The sequence below is a fragment of the Pelodiscus sinensis genome, chromosome 5, assembly GCF_052426305.1.
Source record: "Pelodiscus sinensis isolate ZL-2025 chromosome 5, ASM5242630v1, whole genome shotgun sequence".
Lineage (NCBI taxonomy): Eukaryota > Metazoa > Chordata > Testudines > Trionychidae > Pelodiscus > Pelodiscus sinensis.
The window spans coordinates 6,100,446-6,122,251 of NC_143056.1; the positions used below are offsets into that span (position 1 = coordinate 6,100,446).

Consider the following 21,806-nt stretch of genomic DNA (forward strand, 5'->3'; position numbering starts at 1 on the left):
CGGTCACCCGGCGGCACCTTCGTACTGTCCGCGGTCACCCGGTGGCACCTTCGTACTGTCCGTGGTCACCCGGCGGCACCTTAGTACTGTCCACGGTCACCCTGCGGCACCACAGTACTGTCCACGGTCACCCCGTGGCCAGGATAACAGCGTTGGGTTATAGCTACACAGTCCTCTACTGATCGGTTGGGGAAGATGTTCGATTTTTCCTTCTGCGTCTGAGCAACAGTTGCACTGAAGTTTTTCCTCTCCCTCCCCTTGCGATGCTGGCGGGGGGTACCTGGGAGCATCAGTTATTGCTCTCTCGGAAGTCATGTCAATGCTCCTGGATTGCTGCCTGGTGCATCAGGACGTCAGAACGGCCGTACTGGTCAGACCAAACGTCCATCAAGCCCAGCGTCCCGTCTGCCGACAGTGGCCGGCACCAGGTGCCCCAGAGGGAGGGAGCCAAACAGGGAATCCTCACGTGATCTTATCCTGTTGCTCATTCCCAGCCTCTGACACACAGAGGCAGGGACACCCTCCCTTCCCAGCCGTTAAGGGTGATGCTTACCAGGTAACCTGTTAACATCCCTAATTGCTGCCAATGCCGAGTGGCCCCCTTTCATCTCAGTGGGCCGCACGCTTGCCATCACCAATAACTACGGACGTGTTTGTTTGCAACCTGTTTCACTAGCTGCCGTGCGCTCCTCCAAAGGCCCCCGCCCTCCCGAGCTGGATTGGATTAAAGTCACGCCCGCCTCCTACGGTTGGGTAACACGTGCCTTTGAGAGCGCGCTGACTTGAGCCCCTTTGCACTGCCCTGTATCAGCTGACGGCATTTAAAATTCATCCTGCTCGAAACAGTGTTGGGTTTCTATTGTCGCCGCTACTCGTGGTACAAAGACTGACCTGTTTTCACAGTCGTCCCTCTCGTATATTTCAAAGCCATTGCACACAATGGCGCACCTTGACATTCTCTGCGTACTCCCGCAGTCCTTCTGGTCCTCACTACCACCACCCATGAATCGTACAAGCCTTTATCCACGCAATATTTACTCTGCAGAACAGCTCTTTATCGGGGTGCTACTTTCTTCACTGATGAAACCTGTGACCTTAGATAAATAATTTGCTGCCCAAGCCAAGAAATATCCGAACAAACAAACAATCTGTTACTATTTACAAAGAAAATGTCTAAAAGAGGGCAGAGCAGGTCTCCACTTGCTAAATCAACATCACTCCAAACACAGATCTTTCGGTGCTGACTGGCAGGTCGTTGGGTTCTTGACTGTTATGGGCGTGGGGAAGGCACATTTATCATCCATGCTTCCGACAAGTCGCTTCTTGCTTCTAAATCTTAGTATTCTCATCTCCATGCAGTTTGTTCGGAAGAATTATGCATCTAAACAGAGAGAACTGCAGTGCCCGGTTTGCTCCTAGCAGGGCAACAAACCCATATTCCCCATCAATCCAGATCTTGCCCCAATGGAGCTTTTTTCCTCAAACGATTCTGGAGTCACTACCCCGACTCTCAACAGGGATCCAATCCTACTCCAGCTGAAACAAATGAGTCTACCACCACCGACTGTGATGAAGATTGTTGCATCAAGACCCCACAGATGAATATAAAAACACGTAATAAAATACCCAAATGCAACATGGTTTGTAATGAGCCAAGCTTTGGGGACATTTTCCGAACGATGGTGACACACTGCAATCTTATACGTACAACGAGAGGAACATTACTGGGTTGCCAACAAGCAAATTAAGATAATGGAAAAGAACACTGATAGCAGATAATGGTCTCCTACTACTCCATAAATGCCACACAGAAAGTGGAGCCTGGGAAAAATGCCAGGAGGAAACCAGAGACTGGGGAAACTGTTAATACGGGGAAAGAAACTCCTAACCCACTGGTCTTTAAATAATGTTAATTTTTAAAAAGACGCTTCCTTGAATAATTCATTGTTTTCAAGGCAGGCTTTTTGGATGAAAAGTTCCCAAATTCTTGACTTTCCGCTTATCTAAAGTCAGCGATCCTGAATGCCTATTTTCAGCCTTAGATGTCCTAAGATGTTTTCTTGTCTGAGAGTTTGCCTAGGCTGGTATTTTTCAATATGCATCACATTTAAGTGTATTGCTTCCGATGGATCCACGCCCTGCTTGAAAGTACTATTGTATTGTACTGGGAAACATGCAGCGGTAAATAAACCTGATTAACTGACATACACGACTGTAACATGCCCGGAGGGGTTCCCTAGAGCAGGATCAAACGGGGCATCACGTTTCTCCCCCAAAGACCTGAGGAGCAGACGCTACAAGGCCTCGTCTCGCTCCCTCCTTAAGGAGGGAACAGGAGTTGCTAGGCATCTCCAAACTAAGGGCCTGGGCAGTGCTAGCCCTTATGCAAAGGAGCGATTTCAAACCCGAGGGGAAGCGGAACGTGACGTACACGGGCAGGTCGGCAGGACCAAGGCTCGAGACAGCAGTACTTCCACAACTGATGCGGCCGAGGGGGCTTTTCTGCACCCCCCGTCCACCCAGCGGGCACCTCCGGAGATCGCTGCTACTCCAGGAGACACCCCGGAGGGGGAAAGGAAGGGTGTTCCTGGGGCTGCTGCTGGCCAGTCTGTGCAACTCCATCATGTGTACACGCGCTCGCGGCCAAAAGGCTGGCTTCCTCTCCAACGGGCGCACTGGCCGCAGAGGCTCTTGCTCCACACGAGTAAGCGCAGCCCAACGTGGCCTCCTAGGCAGGCCGTTGGATGGTCTTACACGGCCAGGGCAGCCCAGAGACACGTTCCAGTAGCAGAAGGAACCGAAGCGGCTTTGGGCCACGCCAGTCGTTCGGACCAGTTCAGTTCACACGGTTGGACTGAGACGACTCCTTCTTCCCACCCCCCATCAGGCTCAAGTTTCTCAGGCGCCCAGGTCTTAGCTCTCCGACCTTTCCTAGCATCAGCCAGACTGCGCGTTTCCCTCCAGCCCACAACGGCTCATAGAGAACCAGGAGCGCGGGAACCCACTCCCGCTGCCTCGATTGCATGGCCAATGCTAGCCCAAAGGTCCTCCCAGAAATCGACCCCCCACACTCCGCGTACAGAGCTCAGCTCTCTGTCGGGGGAGCGGGGGGCTCCGCTGGTTCACCCCCTTTCAAGGCTGCTTGGCAAAAATGAATTTTTGGAACACGAAAGCCATTTTGTATTCAAGAGCAACGCAACCCTCATTGAAAGCGGGGGTGGGGAGCCTGTTTCGGGGCGGGGCCGCTGACCCATTGGAGGCTGCACACAAGTGAGAAGCAAAAAACCCCCCAAACCTTCACCGACGTGGTTCCCGACGGAGACGGAGAAAGACCCTCCCCACACACACCAGGGCCTGGGGGCGGGGGGCAGCCTGGTAGATTTCGTGTGCTCCAGCCCTGTGGGGGGGTGGCTGAGCTCTCAGCGCAGCTTCCCGATGCTGAGCCTCAGGGGCCGGATCCAGGCGAGCCGGGGGCCCCTGGAGTCTGAGGTTCCCCAACTCCGAGCTAGAGCCACAGGGGCCCGGTACTTGTTAGATAAGGACTGTACAAGGGAAAAAGGCTCCTGCTCTTTTCTCCCCCAACCCAGCCCAGCTCGGTTGGGATGTTTACACGGAGCAGTTATAACCCCCCCCCCAATACCAGTCAACGGGGACTGCTCCGGGGGCTGCCCCCCAGGGCCCCGCAGCCGGGGGGCGCAAGGGCCGGTGCTGGTCAGTGCCCAAGGCCCGTCTGGAAGCGGGGAGAAGCGGCTCGGGCCCCTGCCCTGCTGCGCGCAGCAAGGGAAACGCGCGCTCGATTTTCAGCGCCCGGGCGCAGCGGGCAGCGCCCCCCAGCCCCCCCGGGGCGGGATCCCCCGGGCTCTGCCTCTAGCGCCTGGGCCAGGCGGGGGGCCCGTTACCTTCAGCATCCGGATCTCCCGCAGGGCGATTTTCCTGATCACCGGGTCGTCCTCCGACTCCAGGAACTTCTTGATGGCCACGATCTGGCCGGAGTCGCGGCTGCGGCACTTGAACACCACCCCGTAGGAGCCCTCGCCCACCCGGCCCAGCTTCTCGTAGCGCTCCATGGCCCGGGGGGGGGGGACCAGCCCGCCCCGCCGGGCCCCAGCGCGGTGTCCCCGGCCGCGCACTGCCCGCTGAGCGGGGCGCGCAACCTGCGCCCGATCGCCCCCAGCAGCCCCCGCCCCGAAGCCGGCCCCGCTGGGTCCTCCCCGCCGCTTTCCACGCCCCCCAGCCCCGCCCAACGGATCGACACCCAGCCTGGCCCTTTTTGTGAAACGCGGCTAGCCCCTTGGCGCCAGGAGCATCCTGCGGCGGGGCGTTCCGCCGGTCCCCGGCCGGCTCTCGCCCGCTCCCTTTTTAAAACTCTCACCCCTTTTCGCTGGCACGGAAACGCCCCTGGGGCGGGCAGAGAGCAGTTCCCAGCCCTGGGGCCATAGCCACCAGCTGTCTCCACCCACTGCCCCACTCATCCCACCCCAGCTGTTTCCACAGCATTTGGGAGCAGCCCCCCCCATGCTCTAAAAAGAGCCGTGTAGACAGAACGCTGGAGGCGGGGGAGGGGAGCCAGGAGGCTGGCTCCAGCCACTATTAGAACAGGACTGGGCAAGATGTGGCCCAGGGGCTGGATCGGCCCACAGACCGCGGCTGGCCGCTTTCTATTTATACCCTGCCGCCCCTGCCCATGCCACCGAATTTCCAGGCGGTGCCTCAGGCAGCAGGATCCTCCCAGTCGCAGAGCTAGCCCAAGAGCCACGACTTGGGTGACTGCCAGGCAAAGCAGTAGTGGCAGGAGTAGGTGCTCGGAGCCCCTTGCTGTGCTTTGAATCCAAAGCCTGGGGCCAGCCAACACTGGGGGAGGCTAGTTCCCCAACCCCGCCCCTTCTGGGGTGGAGCCAGCCCATGACCACACACCAGAAATTCATTAAGTACCCCCCGCCCCCTGCAAAAACGTACAGCCCACCCCTGCATTAGAGACTCCAGCAGACCCAGCGCTGAGAGGTGGGAGCAACATATTAGCCAGACAAGTGTCTCAATGTATTCGAGAGGCATGAACGCAGAAGAGGAAAAGCTCAGGGCGTTCCTGTTCTCATGCCCCGTTGGCCAGTGTTTGGGGAAGAGGCTTCCCGGGCCCTCACCTCCAGCCAAGAAAGCGAGTCCCTACTCCCCCTTCCATAAAGCTGGTGATCAATTGATTGTTCCAAATCAACACACAGCTGGGCTCCGGGCTACCAGCATGGGCAGGGGGCATGCCAAAGAGAATTGAAACATAAAGGGAGTGTGGTTGTAGCCATATTGGATCAAGGATATTAGAGATGCAGGGAGTAAGGTAATATGGGGACAGACGAGCTTTTGAACTTGCACAGGGCTCTCATCTCTGCCTGGCCGCCTCTTTGATGGGTTGCACCTTTCCTCACCCGCTGACTTAGATATCAAGGCCATGGCAGTTGTGTCTTTCCGTTCACAATGCAATTGATCCACTTAATTATCCCCTTTGGGTTTCCTCATCTGCAGGCAACCTTTCAAACACTGTTTGCATTTCAAAGACCTCTAGGCGCGCCTCAGTCTTTTAAGCTGAATCAACAAAACTTGTTCACAAAATAATTAGTATTTGGGCACTTTTCAAAAGGTACCGAGGGTGTTGGCCAACCTTAGTCATTGCTGCTAATTGCACCCTGGGGTATTTTATCCTGATTGAAATGTTAGAAAACATACAAGGTACAGTCAATATTAGACAGACTAGACTGTAGCAACTACAAGTCACATGGGAAGACATGATTTATGGCAAAATGATGTGTGCTGCACGGCTCTTCTACAGCTATACCTTTTTTCCTGCTGTTTTAAAGCATGCCATGCTAACAACTATGTCCTACTTCTACTACAGTTAGAATAACTGTGATTACTTTAAAGCCACTGCAGTTGTACCACTACAGAATTCTGACAACCCAGCCACGCTGACATCAGGGGTTAGGATCCACTTTACTACACTCAGGGTATGAAATTTGGCAGAGCCCTGAGAGCTGTAGCTTAGCGGATCTAATTTTCAGGTATAGACCCAGCCTTAGTAGTAAACCCCTTTTGCATACAGCAAAAGTCATTTCTAGTGCAGAAAATATAGCTACAAGTTTTTGACTTATACCTCAGCAAGCACGTACAAGGACATTCGGACACCATCTGTTAAGACCTTTCAATTGAAAAGTCAGCCCAAAAGGAACTTAACACATGAATCCCCTGTCAAACACATATACAGCTGGAAAAAATATCTGCAGAAACAAAATTTTTGCATCTAGTTTGCTTTGCCATTTGGGATTCTGTTAAAAATCTCAATAGCCACAGACATTTCGTACATTTAGTTACTGGATGACAGAACCACCTCCTATTCCGGACCTAGATAAGGCTACTGTAGCCCAGTGGTTCTCAGTGACTAGTCCATGGCCTGGCGCCAGTCTCCTGAGATTTTCCTGACACCTTTTAGGAAAAAAATCAGCCAGCTCCTGGTATCCAAAACACTGCTTTTGAAAACACAGCAATGGACTTTTATCATGTGAGATAAACTCCTTCCCAACTCTTCACAAATACAAACTTGTCTATTAATCTTATAATATTTCTGATACAATTAGCCACATTGTTTCAACATTAACCTTTCAGTGTACTGTTCGGGAATTACGTGGAAGGTCTTTATAAACATCAATACAATTTCTGAACTAAAAGTAGCGACTTGATTTACCCGTCAAATCAATGCTACAAGATTAGGTTTGAATGACAATTTTTACATGGACAAAGCGTTTACATGTATGCAGTTTGGTCTTCCCTCCAACAGAGCAGGACAACATGAACTCCAGGTGCACCCAACAACACAACCCACCTAATTTGTCACAGGCGTCAACTACGTCAATTTCAGCAAAACAATAATGATGAATCAAGTCGTTTGATTTCCAAACAGACAACGAGGCTCTTCGTTCTCTCAGTGGTTCAGAGGACATCAAAACCCCTCATGCTTGCCTTAGAATTCGTCACCACGGCTTAGCTTTGTGGCATTGTTACACTTATTCCGTTCTGTTAGTGAAATGAACGGCGAAGGTTCTAACCTATTAATTTAGAAGGTCACAGACTGAATGCTTAACTCTAAGTAACAGCCTCTGCATCATTTTTGCTTACCTCACAGCTAGCATGTTATTCTGGGTAGACACACCCCTTAGGCAGGATATGATCAGCAGTCATGTGTGGAAGTGTTTAACTGTCCATGGTACCATCAGACTGTTAATTAATGAGCACAGACAACAGGAATCATTGTGACTCTTTAATGGAGGAATAAGGTGAAAATGTGGATGACAAACTAAAAAGGGAGAAGGGGGAAAAGAAGACGTGACCCAAAGCTTTATTATAGAACACCGCTTATCATAGATCTTTATACTACACAGCTGGGAAATACCCATCAAGAAACGACAATTTGACAAGTAACAACGCGAGCAACTATACATACAAAAAGCTTATAAGTATAGTTGCCCTACAGACTCCCCTCTGGAATAGTATAAATAAAATACAGGTTGTGGGCAGTTGGATACATTATTTTCATTCATTAAGGATAAATCCACTTATGCTTCCAATTAACGCCACACAGGTTATCCCCTAATTTATGAAAATAAAGCATGTATATCTTACATATACACTGCCGGTCAATGTCACACGCACGCCCACACGCTAATAATGTTTCAGGTGTCAATATTACGTGCTGTATACACTCTACATCTATTATTTCAGTAAATAAGAAACTCCCTTTTATGGCAACTCTGGAGTCAAAATGAATACAAAATACTTTGTTGTACAAAACTGCAATTATACAGGAACAACATTAGAATATAATCCCCTTCAACAATGCACTACATCTCTACAAGGACAAAGAATAATCAAATCTTTATACAATTGTAAAAAACCTGTAAGCTGCTCTGCAACCTTCTTTTGCTAAAAGTTAGATACATTACACCACTCTAGCAGCAGATTAATAAATAAAGATTAAATAGTCTATTTTACAAAGCCATCCAGAATGGCAGATTTAAAAATGAAAAGCACTGTTGAGCCTTTCACTTTCTATGCAAATCATATTTATTAGGAATAAGACTCAGTATAAAGGGGGACCGGCCAGTACTATATTTATATCGACAGGATACAAGGACACCCCAAAGGAAGTAGATACCTAACCTTTTATGGCACCTTTATTGCATTCGTTTTTTAAAAGGCTGCATTTTCCTAGGATTAACAAATAAAGGACTATTTATCTCATAGCTTTTATTAAGCAAACTTGATATAACCAGCCACACAGTGGCAAGAGACAGAACTAGCCGTTTCCAGCTGCAAAAAGTACAGTATTGATTTCTACCCTACAGACCAGAGAATTAAGATACCAAGAAGAGAAAAAGCAAGTTACAGTCCAGCTTGTATTTGAGTTTCCTTAATGGTTTTTTTTTCCTTATGTGATGGATTCGCTCTCTTGTTATTTGCGTTGGGTTACTGTTGCTTAGTAACTATTTTCATGTCCAGCCAAGATGTAGAGATTGCTGTGTGCAGTTGGGTTTTCTGTCGGCCTACTTTCTAACACTACAACCCTGCAAGTAAACACAAACACACACCAAAAGGGTTAGCTGGAAAACCGAGATCCCAGGGTTTACAATACACACATCAAAGAGCAATAGCTCGCATTGTTCATGGGCTTATAAAGTGACAGAGGTTTGCTGATATTCCTCAAATGTCTCTTTAACCTATGTACGTAGTGTTGTTGTAGCCATCTTGGTCCCAGGATATTCGAGACAAGGTGAGTGAAGTAATATCTGATACTTGGCCAACTTCTGCACTGGAGCTTACACGGGTCTCCAGTGTCTCGGAAAGACACGGGTCTCCAGCTTACTTCGGGTCTCGGAAAGGAAGGCCGTGTCTATATACACAGTGTTGCAGGGGCACAGTGTGTGGGGGAGACAAGCTCTCCTGTCAGCATACAAATACCACCTCTGCGAGCGGCATGCGCTGTCAGCGGGCCTAGAACTCGTAAGAACTGTCTGGCCACATGGCACAAAGACTATACGGCTAATGGGACAAATGTGGATTCAAAAAGCATCTCCCTTGAGCGGGTGGCTCAACTCAGACTGTACCTGTTCCCTGCGCGCGTCTGCTGAAGAGACTCAACTGGATGTTTCAGGGATCGAGATGAAAACCCAGGTGGGTGTGTTAAACAAAACTAGTTACTTAGGTTTGTTGCTGTCTTATTGCTGCCCTCAAGTCCCACAGAAGGAAAGAACATTTTCAAGTTGGTTGTCTCGGGGTACGTCTACACAGCATAGTCATTGTGGTATAACTCACGTTATACTGAAATAACATCGTCCACGTCTACACACAAGCAGGTATTGTGACAATGTCAAAATAATGTTGAGCCGGAGGACTTCTTATTCCGACTCCTGTAACCTTCATTTTATGAGGAGTAAGGGAAGGCGGAGGAAGAGTGCTCTAACTCGGACTTCCTGCTGTGTAGACAGCTCCAAACGCCAAAATAAGCTATTTTGACTTCAGCTATGCAACTGACATCGCTCAAGTGGCGTAGCTTATTTCGGCGTTAGCCCTGCTGTGCAGACGTGCCCCAAGAGATTCGGGAACAGAATTGTGCCCTGATGGGCATGCAGCAACATGACCATCATCTGTGACACGCCGTTGGTTCTCTCTCCTGCTCTCCCGACAGGTATATTGCGTGTGGATTTGTGCGTTCATCTCAGTAAAAGCAACGTCAAAGCAGCACGTCCTACACTTGGATTGGAGGGTGGGGTCAGACTCACTTTGGTTCCAATCACAATCAGTCCTTAATATCGACCAATGGTGGCAGTGTTGAGCAATAAGCATATTGTGCCCCATCTTTCTCCCCTCACACAAGGGCCTGTTCTGGATTGGAGCTGAACTGCAGCTCATTTCCAGCTGATTTATTGAAATGAATCCAAGATGGACGTTCCATCAATATAACTTACCTGTCTGAGCCCAGCAAGTGGAAAACCCTGGTTTCATCCGAAATCTCTTGGGTAACCTGCGAAAGAAATGGATTAGTGGCAAACTCCTTCGTAGTGGTAAAGTAAAATGCATTAATCTGATTTAGAAGAGAAAACAGACAGCCAGGTCCATCAAATGAGGGTTTTAAGTACCAGTTAGTGCAAAAGCTCAGTGATTAGACCTCGCAAGATTAATTTTAAATAGCTTGTAATAGCCCGGATTAGCAAACGGGAAGGCTAGATGATGGACTTTGGAGTAAATCTCTGCAGAGGGATTGCATTTCACCCACCACTGTGCAGCATTAAAGGGATGCTGTCAATTTGATTTTTTTTTAAAGATGGATTTTCATTGCAATTAAATTGTCGGATACAGCACTTCAAATCAGCAGCCTGGATTTGTGCAAAGGGTGAAAGGCAGAAATGTATAAAGGATTTTCTGAACCTTAAGACAGTTAGGTGGATCCAAAAGCAAGACACCTCCTCGCATCATATGCCTTATGTTGGCAACTCAAAGAACTCAAAACATTTCGCTTAAAAAGGGCGTTAAGTAACGGCTTGATCGCAGTTGGGAAGGACCCACCCGGGGAACCAATATTTGATAATGGGCTCTTCGATCGAGCAGAGACAGGTAAGACAATGCAATGGCTGGAAGTTGCAGCTAGACTAATTCAGACGGGAAATAAGGGTGTACCCGTATCTGGGACGGTACTTAACCGTCGGAACAACTTACCGAGGGCCACGATGGGGCCTCTCTCGCTGACAATGCTAACATCAACACTGGAAGCTCTGCTCTAGGAATTCTCTTGGGCCTGTGTTATGCAGGTGGCCAAACTAGCTGATCACAATGGTCCCTTCTGGCCTGGGAATCTAACCGCCAGGGTTGGGCCCAGGCCTCTTCAGTCCCCGGGCACCCTCGTCTGAGGCCTTGTGCGTCTCAGCTCGGTGCGGTGCTTCGAGGAGATGCCCGCATGCACAGCCTGGGGAAAAGCCTGCCTGCGATTTCCCCCCGAGCGATGTCAGAAAATGCATCTCACCACCCAAAACAGTGCCACTGACTATGCACAGACTTTGTTGCTAGGGTAGCAGGGACCCAATCAGCGTCAGCAACCAGGTGAGAGGGGAAAAGGAGTAAAAATAAATTAAATCTGGAGAAAGCAGGGGAGTACGTACTTCGTCTGACTTAAAGCTTTTGCCCTGCATGCCGTGTTTCCAGAAGGCCAGCACGCTGTCTTGAAGGCAAACTGCGGAGAGGAAATACAAAATCAGACCAGTAGGTTGAAATGCCTTCGGTTGTCTCTGATCAGCGCAGCGCTGGGGGCGGCAGTGACGTGGGCTGGGGGCTGCTCTCTGCCCCTCCTACGCCCCAGGCAGGTGGAGGGTGCGCACGGCTCCCCACAGCTGGGGTCCACCAGCTGCTGGCTTGGCTCAGGGGGAGGAGGAGGGGAAGGGGGCAAGGTCCTGTGGTGAATAGTGGACAGGCCAGGCTCATCCACTTTCCAATTCACGTTCCTAGCCCGTGCCAGGGTCCGTGCTGCTGTTTTCACTGCTACTGTGAGTCCTGCCAGCTGGATTACGCTGGTGTGAGCACGTCTACCCAAGCGCAATCTCACCTCCAACTGCCGTGTAGACACCCCTTTGATCAGGGCTGGGCAAAATACGGCCCGGGGCCAGATCCAGCTGGCCAAGCCCATGTGATCTGGCCCCGGCCCACCCTGCCGGGACCCTCAGGCACACAGCTGCTGCGGTTTAAAGCGCAGTCCCTGCAGCTCTTTGCTCCAGAGCGAGGGGGAGGCTTCATGTGATTCCCCCCCCCCCAGCCCAATCCTCAGCTCCTATTGGCTGGAAACAACCAGTCAATAGGAATTGACCTCAGCCAATCTCTCAGCTCCTATTGGCTGAAAACAACCAGCCAATAGGAGCTGAGAGATGGGCCTGGGGATGGGGCAGCACAAGCCTCTTCCCTCTCCGGAGCGAAGAGCCACCTGGAGGGAGCAACCTGAAGTTTCAAGTGATCTGGGGCTGCAGCAGGCAGGGGACCCAGCCTGGCTTTGGGGTGCTGCAGGGCTGCTGGCCGGGACACACGTAGGTAAGTGCCTCCCAGCCAGAGCCTGCCTCTGGCACCCCTGCCCCTCAACTCCCTCCCCCAGGTCACCATCTGCATCCCCCTGCCCCAGGTCACAGCTCCCTCCCAGAACCTGTCCCCCCCTACACTCCTTCTCCAGGCCAGAATCCTCTCCCGCACCCAAATACCCTCCCAGACCCTGACCTCATTCCCCTGCCCCAAGTCACCACCCACATCCTCTGTAGTCTGCACCCCCCTTTCCCCTTCTCCCAGATCACGATTCCCTCCCAGCCTTTGCACCCCCTCCTAGTGCCCTTCCCCCAGGCCAGAATCCTCTCCTGCACCCAGACCCCCTCCCTGACCTACACCCCAATCCCCTGGCCCAGGTCACAACCCCTCCTTCACCCAAACACCCTCTCAGACCTCACACCATCTCCAGCACCCCAGTCCCTTACCCCGTGCGCCCTTCTGCACCCGACCTCCATCCTAGACCCCGCACCTCCTCTGCAGAAAAGTACAGCCCTTGACCACTTTCCAAAATCTTGGATCGCCCCCCCCTGCCAAAAATTCTTGCCCACCCCTGCCTTAGATTCATGTGCACTTCCTGCTCCCTACTTCCTGTCATAACCCAGGAAGAGCTACTAATTCCTATCCCAACCCCTACTTTCTAAACCTGAGGCTCCCCAGAGCCATCCGCAGTGCACTATGCCCCTTAAGCCATTCACCGAACAGCCACCTGCAGAGTGAGCTAGGCAATTAGCGCAAGAGTCCTCCATGAATCGTCCCATCCTGCCGAGTTTCAAAGGAAAGCTGCTGAAGCAGAGTAGCGGTGATAGAGTGTAAAGGGCAGTGTGCACTGACTGCCCGGAAGGAGGGAAACTTTTCTGACCGAGAATTCGACTAGGGATGCAATACTGTAGTCGGTTAAACGATTAACTGATAAGTGGACGCTTATCGGTTAATGCTACTAACCACACACATTCCCTCCACCCCCGTGGCTTTGCCAGTACATTTGTTAGAGGGCTGGCTAACAGCCCGGGCCAGTCCTGGGTCCCAGGAGCGACCCTCACTGTGGCTCTGGTAGGAAAGTATTACTGCAGAGCTACAGCGGGAGGAGCTTCCGGGACCTGGCGCAAGCCGGGACTGAGACCTCCTGCCTGGCTGCTGGCTCTTAAATGACTTTCCCTGCAGAGCCGCAGTGGGGGTAGTTCCTGGGACCTGGTGCATGATGTGGCAGCCAGGCTGCCTGCCCACCGGCTCTTAAAATACTCTTAGTGCAGAGCCGCAGCAGGGGTAGTTGCGGGACCCCAGCACGAGCCGGGACTGAGTGCTTGCAGTGCTAACGCTTACCGAGTAATCGTGTAGCTGACAGGCATTTTCAATGGCTATTGGCCAGGATAGGTAGGAACGGTGTCCCTAGCCTCTGTTTCTCTGGAGGTGGGTGACAGGGGAGGGATCATGTGAGGATACCTGTTGTGTTCCCTCCCTCTTGGGCATCTGGCATTGGCCACTGTTGGCAGACAGGACCCTGGACTGGATGGACCTTTGGTTTTTATGTTCTTATGTCAAGCTTCTTAACATTCCTACATTCAACTGCGTAATCATCACATTTTATGTTTCAGGACCAATTGTCAAATAAGAACAATACTGCAGTGCGGTCACCACCTGCACCTGTCTGGACACATGAACAAGGGGCGTTGTTCTTTCAAAAGCTACCTCCAAAATCTGTTGCCAAAGGCAAGATCCCTAAGGAGGCCGGTGCGTGAAACTGCAAGGAATGGCTGGAGAAGAGGGAGCTGATCTTGCAGCTAGGATTTTTATTAGCAGCTTGGCACCACTGACTCAGGTTTCAGAACAAATTAAAGAATTCCAGCTCTGCAATAATTAAATGTACACTAAATACCCACTCCGAGGACAACTGAACCAGGCAGATACTCTCAGTGTAGCACTGCTCAGAATTGTCGAGATTCTGGAATGCCTTTCAAAAACAAGACGGCTATACGCCGTGTATATAACAAAAATGATGAAAGGTCTAGAAAACATGAGCTATGAGGAAAGGCTGAAAGAATGTGTCTTGTTTCGACTGGAAAAGAGAAGAACAAGAGGGGACATGATAGCAGTTTTCAGGGGTGTTACAATGCGGAGGGGGTGGAAATGGTTCTCCTTAGCCTCTTATGATACAGCAAGAAGCAATGGGCTTAAATTACAGCAACGGATGTTTAGGTTGGACATTAGAAAAAACTCCCTACCTGTCCGGGTGGTTAAACACTGGAATAAATTGCCTAGGGAGGTTGTGGAATCTCCATCACTGGAGATATTTAAGAGCAGGTTGGACAGACACCTGTCAGGGATGATCTAGACAGCGCTTGGTCCTGCTGTGAGGGCAGGGGATGGGGCCTGATGACCTCTCAAGGTCCCTTCCAGTTCTAATGTTCTATGATTCTAAGTAAGAGCTATATATTATTAATAGGGCATGGGTGAGCTAAACTGCTATCTGCATGGTCTCCAGTAAAATCTCAGCTTTGTTAAAAATTGCTAGTACAACACAAATCCTTAGATAAAAAATGCTTCTTATTGCTATAGAAATGAAGAGGAACAGATTAGAGCAATTTCTTCATTTTTAATCAACTAATTGTCCAGATGAGATGAACCAGCTTCATTCTGACGGGGGGAAAGACACAGGACTGACTCCTGCCTCTTAAAAAACTGGACTTTTAAAACATCTAATTTTAAAACAACCGGAACGACACTAGAACGGAATTTCTGAAAACCAGGCTGTCTTGTAAACACGGCCCAGGATATTCCCTAAGTAGTCTATGCAGTCAAGGACTTGTTTTTATAACATAAGAACTAGGGAGTCACCAAATGAAATTAATAGGTAGCAAATTTAAAACAAACAAAAGGAAATTTTTCTTCATGTAGCACAGTCAACCTGTGGAACTCCTTGCCAGAGGATGTTGTGAAGGCCAGGACTTTAACAGGGTTCAAAAAAGAACTAAATAAATTCATGGAGATTAGGTCCATCAATGACTAGTAGCCAGGCTGGGTAGGCATGGTGTCCCTAACCTCTGTTTGTCAGAGGCTGGGAATGGGCGACGGGAGGGATCACTTGAGGATTCCCTGTTCTGTTCACTCCCTCTGGGGCACCTGGCATTGGCCACTGTTGGCAGACAGGTTACTGGGCTAGATGGACCTTTGGTCTGACCCAGTGTGGCCATTCTTATGACACAATTTACCACAATAAGCACTTTCCCAAGTAGCAAGCATTTTTAGTGTCAGGCAATAAACCAACCTGGGCTAGAAAGAACCATGCAATCTAAGATAAAATCCTTTCTGCTCAAGGCTCAGTTCTTGAGACCCAGTCAGGAGATTTTTACTTACCTACAGATTCAATGCAGAAATCAAAGCTGAGCTCAGATGCTAGCTTCTTGCTTGACTTCAGCTTCCCATGTAAATTCACAATTTTCACAAATTCTCAAGAGGGAAAATGTATAAAATCAAGTGTTAAAACCTGTTGCTGATAAAGACTGTAGACAGCTTTAAATATAAAATGATAACATCCTTCAGGCTTAAGAGTACTTTACTCTCATGTCTGGCTTTTATAGTTTGTTGAGAACAACTCAATTAGCATGTTTGTATTAACGTACAAGTAGATAAGACTGAATGTAAATTTGAATGTTTATGACTTTACTAAAAGTCTAAAAGAAATACGATATATTCAAAGAAAAAAAACTAACAAAAGGTTTGCATATGAAAATACAAAAAAACCCAAAAAATCAAAAAACAAACAACCCCCCCCCCCCACACACAAACCAGGACTGGGTTGCTTTAGAAACCATAAACTTTTTACCCACACTTATGTACATACAGATTGCTGTACTTCCGTGCGTGTTGTACAAATTATGTGTGATAAGAAACAAAGCTCTAAAAAGTCCTCATTTTTGAGTATTTCTGTTCTCAATCATAACAACGCGTTCATTTTAAATGCCGAAATGAAAAGTCAAAGAAAAAGGATGTATGTTTTTTTAAGAGGGCTACAATAGAATTGCCATGTGTCTTAACCTGAACTAAACCCCTGGGATTACAATGCTACGGTACAAAAGAAAATCAAAGAGCTGACATCAAAGTAACACCTGTCTCAAAGCACAGGTTTCTATCACGCCACTCCAAGCACAGAGATAGTACTTACTGTCCAAGCAGACTAGAACGGTGTCTCTTTCCAGCTGTGTTACGTGAATGGCATCTAATTGCTGATTGCCTTGTTAAAGGGAAACAAAAACGGTTTACGTTACAGCTTTAAAAACAGGCCCACCCTCCTCAAGCCTTATATTTTACTTTGCACATTTGCCAGCCTACACACAACCTTTGCAGCTAGGGATTTCTATTCTTGTAGAGTATTTATTTCTTTTAGCGATGGCATTAAAGAAACCAACTGTTCAGCTGTTTTCTGACAATGGAGGGAGGGGAGAGGACATGGAAGGGAGTCCTGCCTCTCAAAAAACAGGGCTTTTAAAACAGAAATCATAGCTCGGAAGGGACTCCTGTCTCAGAACCGCACTGTACGTTTGGTTGTGACAGCCTGCCGAGAACATAACAAATCCATCTCCGAGGGTGTTCATGATGAGGTACAAGAGTGAGTAGTGGGGATCAGCACAAGATTTTTCCCCCTTGGACATAACCTTTTTCTCCACAAGAATTCAGGTCTGGAAGGGACCGTCGAGGAAGCCCAGGGTAACCGACAAGTTAGTCTTTAGCCATTTGTATAGTTCTAATTCATACACGAGCTTGCCTACTCGCGCTGCTAAAAAGAAGCCTTGAAATGTGGAAACATGTTTCCGAATCAGACTAGTGGAGACAAATATCTTCTAGGTAACAAACAGCTTCTGAAGAGACGGAGAAACTTTTTCCATGGGATAAGCGGGCAACAGATTACAAAAAATTGTCCATAAGGAATGAAAAGAGAGAGGAATGCACAGCATTAGGGTTGTCTATGGGGGAAAAGAAGAAATGGTCCCAGACTGACCCCCATGGAGGGACGTGGGTGAGTAGGTCATATTCTGGTTTTCAAATACATACACTTGAATACATGGTATTTTTTAAAATAAAGCCTTTTAAAATGTTAATTAACTGGACAGAGAAGAGACTCGGAAAGGTCTGCAGGACCAGCCTCTTATGTGACGCTTAAGTAGAGGAAACGAAGGAGTTTTAAACACCAGAAGGGTTTCTCCCAGCTTTTCTCAAGAAGTAATTCTAGATCTTACCACAAACCAGCCCTGCTCAGAAGACCAAGCCCAGGGAGGAAGGTGCAATCCAGGCTGGCTTGGCTCTGGATATTAGCTATCTAAGCCTGCCTCAATTAACTAAGGTGAAGTAAGAAATCTGGTAGAGAAAGTGTTTCCACATTACTTTGAATGCAAGGTTCACACATCAAACCCCCAAATCCTTACCGGCTCCAATTTCTGTAAACCACGAAGAAGCAGAGTTCAAGTTGATTGTCTCAAACTGAACGACTTGATTTGGTTCTGTCCCCTTACTGATTGCCACACAGACCATGGGGTATTCCTGCTCTGGGATCACGAGCATTTCAAACACATTCAGAGGGGTTGGCAAAGGAAAATCAAAGTGCTGAAAGAAAAGGAGATAACTCAAGTTTAGAGGTTACTTTTACCGAATATGTAGACAGGCAGTCTAAAACCTGATGTGCACAAATACTGAGAGATAGGAACGTGCGTTATTCTCCTCCCAATTGCCTTTGTAATTCAAAGCACTACTCACAGCAAGGAGAGTAAACATCCAAAAGGATGGAACATTTCACATCATTCATGCTCTTAGTTTATGGAGGGCTGTGACTGCTAGCACTGGGTTTGAGCCAATGTCTTGTGAATCAATGCAAAGACTTTCATTGATTCCCTCCGGCACTGGATCTGCCTTACAGCTAGTAAAAGTTTGGAGGCGAAATTTTCAGATGCTTAGCACCCACAAAGAGGGGTAGAAAGAGAGCACTTTTCGACATAAAATCTAGAATGGTTCCCACACTTTCAGAGAGATTTGTTTATTTGCAATAACAGTTGAATGATTAACATTGCAACAGCAAAGCTAAATCTTGTAACTGGGTAAAGCTTACCTTTATTAACATGAATTTTTGCATTGGCTCATACCACTGAAGTAAAACAATTCCAGACTGCAATGCTCCACAAAGGTACTTATGTCCTGTGTATGGATTTCTTACTATAAAAACAACAACAAAACAAATCCACACATTGAAAACGAATAGGGTTGGATTTAACAAGCAAGCCCGTTTCAAGTAAAACTGAAAATTACAGCCATTTTTCCAGAGGATTCACATTGCAAAAAACTAACCTTTTGGCCTCAGATTTATGACGTGGTGCTGTATTAAAATGTTTGTTCCATTTATTGTGCTAATGTCCAAATGAAGAGGACACAAAATTATCTACTTTTCCTACATAACCTGTAGAGTAACTCATGGAATGTTACTGAAGCAAACAGCACAAGTGTGCTAGAGAAATATTTCTTTCTAGAGAAGCAAGAGACCTGCTGAAACAGAAGGAAGACGGGAACAACAAATTGCAAAAGAGCCTGAAAACCTAACCGAATCACCTCTTCCTAGTCCAGAAGGCCTTAGCGCTCCAACATTATTCTTTGTTTGTGTTACTGCAGCACCTTAGCAGCCCAGCCCCACTTATGACCAGGGCCCACTGCGTTGTACACGGCACATACACAATGACAAAGCCCTCACCACTTCAGTCAGCGTCGTGATCCTTGCATGCCTAGTCAATGTCATTCTCGCCACAGGGCTCTCCATTACAGATGCTTTTCCTGATGCTTAGCAACCCCCTTCATCATACTGACATCAACAACAGTCACAGCTCCTTTCCATTCTTTGATCGCACGGTCCCATTGTTCAGGCAAAAGAGACTGATGACTGTACCTCGTCTGTTGTGTTTCAGTTCCCCATCTATATATACAATGGAATAACAGGACTTCCCGACTGCACAGGGTGCTCTCAGGACAAATACATTACAGACTGAAATGCTCTGAAAGCAACTCATGAAAAAGACTACTACTGAGCGCGGTATTAGAGTAGAGCCCTGTTTATGCAATCTAGTTGGGATCGGTGCCAGATCGGATAATCGGAAACCCAGAGAATGCAGAGACTAGGAACGTACAGTGTCGCATCGCCATCTAGTGGCGAGGAGAAATTGCTTCTGGCTCAGGAGTCCTGATTAGGTTAACGTGGAGAGCCAGAGGCTGGATAAATGGAGTTGTCCAATATTAATGTGTTTACTAGACTCTTCTCTTCCTGCTAATGGCTGCTATTTCCCTGGACAATGCCTTATCAAGTAAAATCACAGCGTACTCGTGGATGGTACAGCACTTTCACATACTGGCTCTGAAACCAGAAGCTTTGCTCTCAGGGTAAAAACTTTCCCAGCAGAGCCCTTAGAGGACACAGGGAGAGAGCATCTCTCATTCTCAGAGAGCTGTGGAGAGTGGCACTCAAACTCTCAGCCACATTTGGATCCAATGGGCACAACAGGTCACCTTCAGTCAGCCAGTTACCGTGATACCAGGATCAGGCTGCTTGCAAGCCCTGCTTGCCACAGGGCCCTAGTCCAGGTGCCCACATGCAGGTGAGTTTGGCTTGAGCCAACTTCTACCCTCACTGCATTTTCAAACATTGCTGTCCCAGAAAGTGCAGCGGGTGCTGAGGAGGGGCTGAACTATAAAACTGGAAGGGACCTTGAGAAGTCAAGTCCAGTCCCCTGCCCTCATGGCAGGACCAAGCACTGTCTAGATCAGTGATCCCCAATCTTTTGCGGTTGCTGGGCACCTGGGGGCAGGGCCATCCATGCGCCGGGTGCCTGTGGGCAGGGCTGCACATGCGCACGGGGGCGGGGCCACCCATGCACTACGCACCCGAGGTCGGTGCTGCTCCTGCGCCGCGTGCCCAGGAGCAGGGCTGCCCATACGCCGTGTGCCTGAGGCCGGCTCCGCTCCTGCGCCACACGCCCAGGGCAAGGAGCCGCCCATACGCTGTGAGCCCACGGCCGGAACACACCATGCACTGCTCGCCCGGGGGCAGGGCCGCCACCGCCCATGTGCTGTGCGCCTCGGGCTGGCGCCGCTCCTGTGCCGTGCGCCATGGGGCAGGGCCACCCATGTGCCGCACGCCTGGAGCCGGCGCCGCCCCTATGCCATGCGCCATGGGGCGAGGCCGCCCATTTGCTGCCCACCAGGGGCCGGGGCCGCCCCTGTGCTGCACACCCAGCTGGGGGGGCCGCCCATGCTCCGTGCACCCAGGGGCCGGCCCCGATCACTTGGCAGGTGCACTGAAAGGGCCCGGCGGGCGCTATGGCATCTGTGGGCACCACGCTGGGGACCACTGATCTAGATCATCCCTGACAGGTGTCTATCCAACTTGCTCTTAAATATCTCCAGAGATGGAGATTCCACAACCCCCCTGGGCAACTTATTTCAGTGTTTGACCACCCTGACAGTTAGGAAGTTTTTCCTCATGTCCAACCTAAACCTCCCTTGCTGCAGTTTACGCCCACTGCTTCTTGTTCTATCCTCAGAGGCCAAGGAGAACAATTTTTCTCCCTCCTCATGACACCCTTTTAGATACCTGAAAACGGCTATCATGTCTCCTCTCAGTCTTCTCTTTTCTAAACTAAACAAGCCCAATTCTTTCAGTCTTCCCTCACAGCTCATGTTTTCTAGACCTTTAATAATTTTTGTTGCATCTTTCTTGAAATGTGGTGCCCAGAACTGGATACAATACTCCAACTGAGGCTTATTCAGAGCACAGTAGAGTGGAAGAATGACTTCTCGTGTCTTGCTCACAACACTCCGGTTAATGCATCCCAGAATCATGTTTGCTTTTTTTGCAACAGTGTCACAAATCAACCCCTTGCAGGCAGTATCAGTCTCAGGAGAATCAGAGTCGTAGCTTGAACTTCTTGAGCAGGGTGGAGGTGTGAAGGAGGGACTATTTTAAGACAACAAACTTTTTAATGTTTACATTCCATTGACTGTCAATGACACACACACTTCAGTGCACAAGTTCCTGGTGGAAAAACGGACTCCAAAATTTAAAAAAAAAAGGGGGGGGGGTTGCAAACTTGCCTATCAAATCCAGCTCCAAGTGCATTTTAATCAGCTGAACTATACCACGTACACCTACAATTAATAAATGGTCCTTTGCCATTGTCTTTACTAGTTTGCCATCACATTAAAAAAATAATTGACCCTGGAGCCAAGTTTAAAAACAATTCCCAAAGTCAAACTGGCCTCTGCCGTAACGAGCTCAAAATTCCTTGATCATTTATCATGCAGCTATTTTAAGATCCTTTGTTAATGCTCACAGAAGAGGATCAGAAGATATTTTATCCTTCATGACTGGACTTAGACACTTCTTGTTCAGCCTCAGTAAAGAGGCCAATCAGCAATAGTGGTTGCAGATAGAGATACTTGTCCACTTGAATGTGACAAAGATCAATCGCCGTATTTTTAATATAGGCCTCTGCCCATCTTACAGGTGGTAATGACAGGAGTGTTGCTGACCTGGGCTAAACGTTGGTGATTTGCAGAGAAACATTGGCCCCAGTGAAGTTACCAGCAAAACTTCTCTTGACTTCAGTGGGTCTTTCACTTGTGGTAAGGTAAAGCATGGTTGGCAGGGTATATTTTAAGATAGTCTG

At 48.8% G+C, this 21,806-nt stretch overlaps 2 protein-coding genes across 4 annotated transcripts in view; both read right to left on the minus strand.

Moving 5' to 3' along the window:
* Window positions 1–4,185, minus strand: part of CDKL1 (cyclin dependent kinase like 1) — a 31,226-nt gene extending 27,041 nt beyond the window's left edge. Inside the window, exon 1 of one of the 3 annotated variants that reach the window (XM_075926163.2) lies at window positions 3,900–4,185. In XM_075926163.2, coding sequence (XP_075782278.2) covers window positions 3,900–4,067 — 168 coding nt within the window. In that variant the 5' untranslated portion in view covers window positions 4,068–4,185. The remainder of the gene's footprint in view (window positions 1–3,899) is intronic. The other 2 variants (XM_075926162.2, XM_075926165.2) reach the window with 2 other exon arrangements.
* A 3,102-nt stretch (window positions 4,186–7,287) lies between these two features.
* Window positions 7,288–21,806, minus strand: part of MAP4K5 (mitogen-activated protein kinase kinase kinase kinase 5) — an 87,688-nt gene continuing 73,169 nt past the window's right edge. The window contains exons 28-34 of the mRNA XM_089778270.1: window positions 18,209–18,312; window positions 17,532–17,709; window positions 16,274–16,342; window positions 15,466–15,558; window positions 11,193–11,263; window positions 10,005–10,060; window positions 7,288–8,603 (exon numbers count right to left, since the gene is read on the minus strand). Coding sequence (XP_089634396.1) covers window positions 8,516–8,603; window positions 10,005–10,060; window positions 11,193–11,263; window positions 15,466–15,558; window positions 16,274–16,342; window positions 17,532–17,709; window positions 18,209–18,312 — 659 coding nt within the window. The 3' untranslated portion in view covers window positions 7,288–8,515. The remainder of the gene's footprint in view (window positions 8,604–10,004; window positions 10,061–11,192; window positions 11,264–15,465; window positions 15,559–16,273; window positions 16,343–17,531; window positions 17,710–18,208; window positions 18,313–21,806) is intronic.